Source organism: Plectropomus leopardus, chromosome 5, assembly GCF_026936395.1.
Source record: "Plectropomus leopardus strain MGB_pleo_1.0 chromosome 5, ASM2693639v1, whole genome shotgun sequence".
NCBI lineage: Eukaryota > Metazoa > Chordata > Actinopteri > Perciformes > Serranidae > Plectropomus > Plectropomus leopardus.
Window position 1 is genome coordinate 11626406 of NC_142180.1, and position 11097 is coordinate 11637502.

Sequence of the window (11097 nt, forward strand, 5' to 3'; positions counted from 1 at the left end):
TAATTGTCTTCGTTTAGCCTGTTATTATGCTAACATATGCTATTTAGCACTAAACAAAAAGTAGCCTATATCTGAGTTTGATTGGGATATCATTTAATTTGTAAGTATTTGGTCATAAACCACTGCATTTGGTAAGCTAAATGTTTACTAATTTATTCAGTTGTTAGGGATAGAGGATGTTAATAAACATCATCATACAAATGCACGAAGAAGTAAAAATGGATTTTGTAAGAATACAAATTCACTTGTGGAGTGTCTTGGCAGGTAAAAAAAAAAAAAACCCAACAACCCAGAAACATTACATGTAGCAATATGCTAAAAACATCACACAAGTAGAAAAAGACAAAATGCAATGCAGGACATTCTCAGTTACAATTGATCTCAACTCTGGTTTGCATTTGGTAATTGTGTGGGTGGGATAATGCAATATTTGCTCCTCTTCACTGGCAGCAGTTTGTCTTAGTGGTGCACTTATGTGGCACCTCAAAGTCCCCTCTACTGGTGGCCCTGGTGGGGCAAGCCCATGCCAAACCTTTTACATAAAACAAGATTTTTTTTAAATTATTTATTTTTTTGAATGTTGCAATGAAATGAAATCACAGTGTTTAAAAAATTAGGGCTTTTTAAATAAAGGGATTCTCTTGATTTAAGTGTTATTACACATGTAAACCAATAGGTAAAACAATACTTGTGAAAGTTTTTACTAATCATCCTTTTGAGGACACATATCAACCTGCTGGTTGTGCTAGAAGCCAGGGGAAAATCTACAAGGGAATATTTTCTGGGAACCATGACTGTGAGTGCAAAGTTTTGTGCCAGTCTATTTGATAGATTTTAAAATATTTCACTGAATAGGGATCATAAATATCTGTAGCAACAATCCATCTGGTAGATGATGAGATATTTTAGTCTGGATCAAAGTGGACTGACCGACCAACCAACACAGTCATCTCTTGAGGCACACTGCTAACAAGGCTGATAAAAGTTACATTTTGATATCCATCAAGTGTCCACAGACAAGATTTTTGCGATTAATTTAGATTTCTTTTTCACAAAAAAATCTGTACAAAAACTCTGATATCAGATATGTTTTTGACAGATGGCGATATAGAGATGGCGTGTGTTTGTGTATTTGTGTGCTTGTGTTCCACTATGTACTCGACTGCAGTCACAGACATTAATCGATCTTGTTGTGAACAACGGAGCCAATCTGACTGCTCTAAAAGTGTGAACCCCACCCATAACACACAGCCAAGCTCGGTAAACGGTTTACAGCTGTGACATAAAAAAACAATGCTGTACATCCAATTTATGGGAAATTCGTCTGAATTACATTTTGTAGATAACACACTGATCTGGAACAGCCAAAATAATTACCATGGCTCATTTACGATATTGAAGTAAATTCAGTCAGATTAGGGATCAATCTGAATCTTTTTCTTTTTGTCTGTAAAATTAAGACAGAAAACAAATATCAGAGTTCTGAGTTTCTAATACATCAGCAAGTCTAATGCTGAAAGTAATTAACTGGATATCAGTGAATTATTACCCCAGTTCTGTGTGGTGGACCAACTGTTTTACCAGATTTCCCTCCAGAAGAGCACACCAGACTCACAGTGACCCCTCATGGTGAGATGCTCATATTACAGCCCCAAAATATGACTCAATGTCAAATCATTGATACAACTTGTATCTATATAGAAGTTGTATCAATGATTTTACTACTGCATTAAATTAGGTGTTTTAAATACATTTCTTGCATTCCATCAGATTAAACAGAGCATCCAATGCAAGATCAACCTTAACTTTTATTTTTGTATGTTTATAAACCTCTGTATGTAATGAATGAAAGTTTTGTCATTCCATCTATTTTTCTTTCAGGAGTGAGTGTTCCCCAGGTTATTTTACTGGAACATTCATTCACAAGTATCAGCCCTCTGACATGAGATAAACTTTGTCCTTGGCATCATTTCAACATCTCCGTCCTGTTTTGATTCCAAAAGTCACTGCAGAGACCAAACGCAAACACAACAGAACAAACTTCACTTTAAACTCAGCTCTGTCTTTTGGCTCCTGTCTGGACTCTGGGCCACCATGGAGAAATCCATCCGCACATTATTACTGATATTATCTCTGCTGTCCATTCACACTCTGTGTGTGTACGGGGAGGGTTCTGCACTTTCGCCCATCCAACTTGCTCCCGTCCCCTGTAATGACAAAGCAGTGGAGAAGCTGTCTCGTCTGGCCATCACTTACATCAATGAGGATCGCACCGAGGGCTACAAATTTGCACTCAACCGTATTGCAAATGTCCACCTGCATGCTCAGGTCAGTACTGAAACAATTGCCCTCTGGGAGAAGCAGCCTGGGGTTGTTGTAATATTTTCTCAGTGGGTGATTTGTTCATGTTTAATAAAGGGTTGGAGAGGTTATTTCTGCTGTTGCTGAAATAGCAAGACATTGCTATGAAAAGGAGGAAGGCACACACTGAGATATTTAACCAGCCGTAACCAATCTTCACATCTATGGGATCCCATTTTAAAAGATTTGTGTTTTGTTGTTACAAATGACTGTGCACAGACAAACTTTTAATCAGAAATCACTCTCTTACATTGTCACAATGTGCTGACTCTCACTCCAGGGAAATGATAATGAAATTAAACTCTGCTTCTCAAGGACTTATTGTTGTCCCCAGACCCTAGTTTGGGAACCACTGGACTACATCAAAGACGTGAAAAATAGCAGCAATTACATTAGTGTGCAACCACTAAGGAATGAAAACAGCAATAAATATTTGTTGTTTGCACTTTGTTGTGAATGACTGCCATCAGTGCATGTCGTTTATAATAAATGTTACATAAAAATTGATGTACAGGATTTTATGTCATGAGATGAGAAGCCGCCCCCTTTTCACGCCTCATGAAAAAAGGCCTTTAGGACTGAAGTGACTGTTAATAAAAGTCCAGGTCATTTCAGTCCAGGACCGCTGGGACAAACCTTACACAACAGACTTTATGAACTTCATGCTGTCAGCCGCTGAAGGCTATTGTATCCTGGCTTTGGGACAGATCCGGTTTTAAGAGCCTCAGTTCAACTTCATGACCTGAGAAGGCTGGCATTACACCTGCTCAAATTGCTGAGATTTGTTCTCAGTGCTATCACTAAAATCGATATTGTCCAAAGCGTTATAGGGAATTACACAGAGCACCACCTAAATGATCCTTAAAGATGTAACTGAACAAATGAAGGTACTTGAAAGAGGACTTATCATAAATTTGAGCCTCATATGCTCCAAAATGTATGTGATGCTCCATTAAACAAGAATACTGGTGCATATAACAGTACTATTAGAAAACCTGAATACACAGCATTACTTGTATATCCACTCTGTTATTCTTACCTGTGTTTATACTGTGCATGTCAGGGCCCAGCAGGCAATGTGTATTACCTGGACCTGGATGTCCTGGAGACCAAGTGTCACATTGGCAGCTCAAAACCATGGAAACGCTGTGACGTCAGACCATTCATGGAAACAGTAGGGGCAAACACACACATGCACGTGACACGTTTGAACTTGTTCTATGCTTGTGAGGACTCCCCTACTCTGCAAAAAGGGGCAATTACAGAAACTGACAATATATATTTGAAAACACTCAAGCACCTTTATCTTGAATTTGTGATGTAGATTAGGATACAAGCAAAGGTTTATATATTCTACGTAATATTTTGTTTGTGTGCACAGGGAGATTTTCTGAAGCGTAGCCCCAAATCTTAGCCCTTTCACTGATCTTAACCTAATTCTTAAAGTCATATCTTAAAACCAAAAGTCATACCCCAGAAACAGTTCACTGAAGCAGGAAGAAGACCAAAGACTTTCCAGAATGTCTTCATTCTGAAGGTCTAAAACTCTAGTCATCACAAAGATAGAAGTACAAGAACACACACTCGCATGCACATATACACACGCACACGCAAACACATTTAAAGTCAGCTTGTCTTTTTTACTTATGTCACATGTTGCCAACTTTGATTGTTACAGCTTGGGTTTATTTCTATTTTAATTTTTTCAGCAAATCTCCGGCAACTGTAACACCACCATCCTCCACACACCAGATGGATACTCCTACCTGTACAGCTACGAATGCTATCTTGTCCCAGGTAACATTAACATTAGGGTTGATGTGGGTGGTCAGATGAAACAAGTATCTGGTACAGATAATATATTTTTTTATTCGTATCAGTATCATCTGAGTTAAATGTGCCAATGTCCATACTCGTGATGAAGGAAAATTCTCATTTGGGTAGCTGTGTTCAATCTCTTATTCTTGTGATCAAAAATGATCTGAAGCTCAATTCTGAAGCTTTTCTGTAAAAAGCTGTCTAACTGACAATAAATTTAGCAACTTCTGACTTAAAATCACAACCTCTGCTTAGCCCCATCCATTTGGAGCTGAAGTCATACCCATTTCTGTTTTCTGTTCCAAACTCCACATGTTGCAAGCAGGGTCGCCTTAATGCACCGGCTTACCTGGACTGAAGCCCCAGGGCCTACAGAGGCCTATCATTCCAAGTACAGATACGGATACCGATAATGATACACTTGCTCATCCCTAATTAACATATTGTTAGATTTAATATAAGGCTCCTAAACTTATCAAGATCAATTTTACAATATGGTATCAAAGGGATATTTGATACCAGAAAGAATGGGTTTTGCCATACTGTGTTGCATGACATACTATATGGGTTTGTATCTTATGAAATGAATGTAACATCTCTCTGATTTTGCAGTCACTTGTGCTGGTCTGAATTTCTCCACAATTAAATTTTGTTCGTAGTAACACTAATCTGTATACAAGGCTCATCAGAGGAAGATAAGAAAATCTGAAAAACAAATTCATCTGTGTACACATTTTGTCACAAATGGGTATAAATTAAGACATTAATAACAGTTTCCTGGCACACCTTAATAGAAATTAGCCTTATAAATTGTTACACATTTGCATTTCGCACAATGACAAATAAAATTGTGGGGTATGAAATATGAGTGTTACTTTCACCCTAATCTCAAACTCAGATTCAAATTTTATTTTTTAGATCCTGTAAATGTCCTGAACAACTACGCAGTTATTTTGGCTGTTTTGGCCTCTAATTAAACTGCAAATATTTATTCTATTCTATTCTATTCTCTGGCCACTATAAGTTTAAAGACCTTTTTAGGTGTACTAGTGGTGCAAAGGGGCTTTATCCAATCATTAACAAGAGATGTAATGTTTTATTGCAAATTCAGCTTCTACATAATACTTAAAATTACTGCTTTTATTAATGCTCATTTGTCTCTGCTAACTTTTTCTGCATATAATAAGTTTTTACTTGTTATTTCAGTACAAATGTAACCATTAAATTATTTATATTATCTCTGTCTGGTTCCTGCAGATCCCCCAGAGAAGCTCCAGCAGACCTGTCCAACCTGCCCTGTCCTGCTTCCCATAGACAGCCCACAGGCAGCGACTGCTGCTCAGGTCACTCTGGCGTCCTACAAGAGACAGTCCGCACTGGGTGCACGGCTCGGGGTGAAGAGGATCACCAGAGCTGCAGAGCAGGTACGGCTGGATATACAGTTATTAACTTTGATTGGACAAACAAAGCTCCGCCTGGGGCTGATATCATAACAAAACAATCTGTTGAATGTTACGTTAATTAGGAAATGACACTTGAGAAAATTCTCTGGCTGCGCATGAGCAGACGGCCCAGTGCACCTTTGAGCCTCCGTGTGCCAGATGAGTACCTTTACAGCTCCACAAATACCATAATGATACGAGTGTCTGGCAATGTTGCAAAGGATTACTGAAGGCACTTTTGCTGTCTGGCCAGGCTTTTGTTTGGAGAGCAAATGAGGAACTGAATAGTTTGCTTTGGGACAAAAGCTCTGAATATTGCAAATTAGTTAACCTTTGGGTAGAAAAATATGCTATTAAACCAAGATGATAGCCATGCCATTAAAGCAACCATACCACCTCTCTGTATTTTCCTTTATCTGTTTCTTTGTGTTATTTGCCCTTTTCTCAATTTTTTACCCTATTATTTTTATATTCCAGGTTGTGCCAGTGAAAGCCAGCTTTGTGGAGTACACAGTCCAAGACTGTCCTGAGGGACTGACGGAGAGAGGCAGCTGCCAGCGACTGACAATCGAGTCTGACACAGAGGTACTCAACACAGAGAGACCAGAGTCAACAGATTTAAAATAAGACAATTTCTTATCACAATGAACATACCGTATCTGACAAGGAAAATCTAATTATTTTGACACTTGAAGGTGTTCTGTAGTATTAGTGGCATCTTGTGATGAAGTTGCACAACTGAAACTTCTCCCTTGTGCCAAGTGTGTAGAAAAACTGTGAGAACGTGTAAACACAGATGGTCCTATCTAGAGCCAGTGTTTGATTTGTGTTTGATTCACAGCTACTGTAGAACAACAGGGCAAACTTTGTAGAAGAGGACCTGCTCTGTACGTGGATATAAATGACTCATTCTAAGTTAACAAAAACATAACAAAAATTATTTTCAGGTGATTATAAACTGATGAAAACATAGTTATTATAAATATTATATACAATTATGCCAACAGATGTTTCTAGGTCCTACACACTGCACCTTTAAACAATTGAAAATTCACACAAAAACTTAAGTGACATTATTCCAATCTTGATTTGGATACATGTCTGAAAAAGCTCCATTAATTTAATAAAACTGATTCCAAGCCGAGAATCTGACAATGTTATGACACTAATTAATGATAAGTTCACAAAACTTAAATACACATCAATCAGCCAGAAAGTTTATTATCATCGAAAGCATTACTTGATGACATGATGGATTAATTTGTACTTTTAAAACTGACACTATAAAAGGCTGCAGTAATTGATTTTTTTTTTATTAAAAAAGAGTGACAGATCCTTTCCTCCTTTTTAAATTTATTTTATTATCCATATGTTTTTTTCTCCCTGCTTTATCCTGCTACTTTTTTCTTTTTTCTTTTTTTTTTTTTTAGTGATGACCCAATACCTTAGAAATTAATAAAATGTCTTATCTCCTCGTCTCAGACTGCAGGTTTCTGTGTGGGATCTGTGCATGGAGACTTGAATGTTCATCCCGATGTTCAGGTGTCCTGTGAGATGTTCAAAGCACAGGTACAGGAAGCTGTGAAGGACTATTTATCACCAGAATACGAATCAGGTTTATTGCCAAGTTGTTTGACAAAGAATTTGCTTTGGTGTGTTGGTCCATAACAGTCAGAAAAAATGTATATATGTTATCCATAAGTGAATCAGGTCAAACTGTAATTTTTTTTACTGCCAACAAATAAAAAGTTACAACTAATACTATCCAATCAAATGAGGTTCATTAAATTTTGAGCCTGTGAAATTATATTCAGAAATAATTTTCTCACAAATTTAAGTTTGTCAATTTGTATTTGTAAAATGTTTTTTTGTATGTCTGAAAAAAAATGTGCACTAAGATAGAAAAAGGTCAGAATTTGTACTTGTTTGCTTGTAGCTAATAACTTCAGTGCAATATACACAGATAGGAAAATGTATATGTCTTTCTTTGAGACTTTGTGATGCCTCACTGTTGAAAATATTTGTGTAGATATATTAATTACATATACAAAAAATATTTCTACAGCTAAAAAACCTTTTTACACATCCATAAACCTAAATTTCTGAGAAAATCATTTGTGAATATGTTATTACAAGCTCAAAATATTGATGACATTAATTTTATTCCATAAAATATCCATAATAAATATGTCCATAATAAAGAAGAAAGGAAGAGAAGGTAAAACATTCAAAATATACCTCCATCTGCTTGCTGCTAAAACATTTCTACAGTTTTCAGAGCTTTCATGTTCTTTCTTAACAAAAAGGAAATAAATCCAGTTTATGGAGATAACAGGATAAAAGAGGTTTAACACTCATAACAGGAAAAAATGTCTACACCCCCAAAAGGACAGAACATTCTTGTACATTAACAGTTGTGAGTCAGTAAAAAAGTAAAGTGCAAAAACTTTAACAAAATATAATGTGAAGTGCCAGTCACTTCACACTGCAGTCGGGAATGTAATAACCCACTGCCCGACCGAGATATGATAAATGTTTCATGCTCTGTTTTGTTTCAGATTTCACCAAAGCAACCTTTAAAATGATAACTTTCTGAGTGAATGCCACTGGCTGTATAATTATTCCGTCATATCTTCTTGTTGTGTTTGTGTGTGTTTAAACTTACTTGTGAGATTCAAAATTGTACGTTTCTGTGCTATAATTATGTTGTCTACTCACTCCTTGTTAGGGCTGAGGTGTGTAATGTAATATTACATGATTTGGAGTCTTTTTGCACTCAGTGAGAGTTTGTAAAATATCAGTTTTGATCTTGTCTCTTCCTTCACAGAACGTGGACATCCTCAGACCAGTGCAGCCCCAAGGTCACGACCTCCCCATAGACCCCGTGATCCCAACCTTTCCTCCTCTCATCGATGACCCCGGAAATGATCCGCTGCCTGTTCCTTCTGACCCCACAGCACCCCCTGCTGTTCAACCAGCGCCATTTGACCCCACGCCCATTCTCCCTGCACCGTTTGACCCTACACCCTTTGACCCTTTGCCTTTTGACCCCCCTGTTGTTGTTAACCCCTCGATTCCTCTCTCCTCATCTTCCAGTGAGTCGGCTGAAGATCTAATAAACCAGCAGCAGTCACCACCAGGTGCCGGACCTTTTGCTTCATCTTCTGAAGAGATAGGAGGCCCCATAGCGCTGAGACCACCCTTTGACTTCCACTACAAGAGGCCTGACCGCAAGAAACGGCAGGCCCTGATGGAGACCTCACCCTCTCACAACCCCATCTTCCTGTCTGATTTCCCCAACGGGTCCTCTCCTTTCCGCTCCTGTCCTGGTCCTTCTCGATACACCACAGTTTAACTGGTGCAGCCAGTGGGGACGTGGGCTGATAAACAGCTCAGCTCACTGTCACTGGAGGCTTGTAATAATTTGTGCTAATTAGAGGACTGCTGTCTCCTCTCATTAGCCCCGAAATCACCTCTCTGCTGCTTCTGTAATACTGCTCCCAGAGTAACCAAAACTTGTAAATGGTTTAAAATACTTGAATAAATCTTGGTTTAAAGAACTTGTATACTTGAGATAACCATTTGACAACACCTATTTTATCATTTTGGTGATTAAAAAAAAAGCTATAATAGTTTGCAGGTGAATGTTTAACATGGATTGATATCGGTTTTCTTGTGCCGTGTTTAGATGTCTTTCACAAACTACTCAACCTTTGAAACCATGAGCAGATTGATTTCTCTCAAAACACAAGGAAAAGGGCAATGAGCAACTTAGCAATAAATGTCCTGCAAATCGCAAGAAATTAGTAAAAGGTGACAAGAAAATGACCTGAAATTTAGTTTAAAAGAAAAGAGGAAACCTCTGCGGGTTTCAAGGGAAAAATGTCCAGAAGACTACATGTACAATTATTTAACCATTCAAAATACGTTGCATGTATACATATATTTTTTTCAAATTTTTAAGGATTTTTCGGGGTCAAACGTAGATTGAGTGAACACAAAGTGTTGTTTGTGAGATTTGGAGAAAACAGTATTACTATGAGAACTGTGAGGGGGTGCAAAGTTGTTGTGAGGGAGCACTAACATATTTCAAAGACATAAAAAAATGTATTTGGGGTTAAAAAGATTATAGTACTGTTACTTTGATTTCTGATCAGCTGACCATTTTAAAAAAATATGTCTGAAAGGGTTGTTTTACTAATGTAAAGATTAGACATTCTTATATGCAGCACTATTTTCAATTTTAATGCTGTATGACAGTTCAGTTATAGGAAATTAATCAGCCAAGAAATCCCAATCTTTAGAAGGTGAGAAAACACTGTGATTATTTTTGTGCAATTATTTAGATCTAACAGCTTTTTTTTTCTAAAAGTCTTTTTCTTATTGTCATAGTTTTGGCCAAAGTTGGTGAGCTATAACACTGTGTTCGAACCACTCGACAGAGACAATAAAGGAAAAGTCAGGGTTCATTAGGATTCTCCAGCACAGAGCTGACACTGTGGCAAATAACATTGACACGAAAGACAAATGCAAACATCTCAGGAAATCTTTAAAAGCTATCAGAAAGAGCACACCAACACAGAGGAGAGAGGCGGTGGAGACGCAATAAGTCATTCTTCATGTGGCTGGAGTGTCACTCAGTCTGATCTTTAATAAACACAGCGTCCATGTGTTTTTCAAAAACTTGGCCTCTATTAAAAAAAGAAAAAACACTCACCAGATATAAGCAGAGCAATGTGCAGCCCAAAGCGATGACAAATGCAGAGAGCTATATATCAAGAGATGAAGGACAAGGAGCAAAGCCCAGAGGTCAAGAAGCAGCAGTCTGTCTTCATTTAGATGTCAGTGGAAACTCCTTTGGGGACAGCAGAGTACACTTTTTTTTTTTTTTTACAAAGGACAGGTGGTTTGAATGATGAATGCAAAAGGCTAAAATAACCAACCTAAAACAAGGTGAGAGGCTGACACACTGCTGATGCTGCCCTGACATCTATTTGGGACCATGCTAACTTTTATACAACCATTGACTGACAAAATTAAGTAGTGGGTTAATTTTCGTTTCATGCAAAGAGACTGACAGTGACTCCCTCCTTTCTCTCTTTTTCCTTTTTTTGTCTCAGCTTTCTGCACTAGAAATCCCCAGTGCTATAGAAGCAGGGAGGTTCAGCGTTCAGGTGTGTGTGACTCTCTAATCCTAACTATCCTGTCGAACTGAGAACAAAACAAAGTCTTTCTTTTTTTTTTTAATAACTCATTGCAGAATTTCAAACAGCCCCTGCATTTGTGCTTGTTATTGTTTTACTCTTGTCGAACTGACAGGTACAACAAAAAACAAAATAAAAAACAGTAGGCTCTTTTTAGGATAGAATCATTTTTGGTAAAGGTAAGCACGTTATGTGGCTGGCAGATGATAGTAATTTTAATTTTGGGGTCTAACAGTTATGAGATGTGGCATCTTGAAATGTGCTTTGTTGCT

The 11097-nt window shown here is 37.7% G+C and overlaps 1 protein-coding gene across 1 annotated transcript; it reads left to right on the plus strand.

Moving 5' to 3' along the window:
- The first annotated feature begins 2019 nt into the window (after positions 1-2019).
- LOC121941204 (alpha-2-HS-glycoprotein) lies at positions 2020-9181 on the plus strand. Its single transcript, XM_042483945.2, has 7 exons — positions 2020-2328; positions 3425-3535; positions 4071-4158; positions 5437-5603; positions 6099-6206; positions 7104-7190; positions 8449-9181. Exons 1-7 carry the CDS (start codon positions 2095-2097, stop codon positions 8974-8976), a joined length of 1323 nt encoding a protein of 440 aa, XP_042339879.2. The 5' UTR covers positions 2020-2094; the 3' UTR covers positions 8977-9181.
- The last annotated feature ends 1916 nt before the right edge of the window (positions 9182-11097 follow it).

Excerpts from the sequence above, each read along its gene's own strand:
- LOC121941204 (XM_042483945.2), top strand. The coding sequence starts at position 2,095 with ATGGAGAAATCCATCCGCACATTATTACTGATATTATCTCTGCTGTCC. Across the intron at positions 6,207-7,103 it reads CAATCGAGTCTGACACAGAG|ACTGCAGGTTTCTGTGTGGG; the intron begins GTACTCAACACA and ends TCCTCGTCTCAG. Across the intron at positions 7,191-8,448 it reads GTGAGATGTTCAAAGCACAG|AACGTGGACATCCTCAGACC; the intron begins GTACAGGAAGCT and ends CTTCCTTCACAG.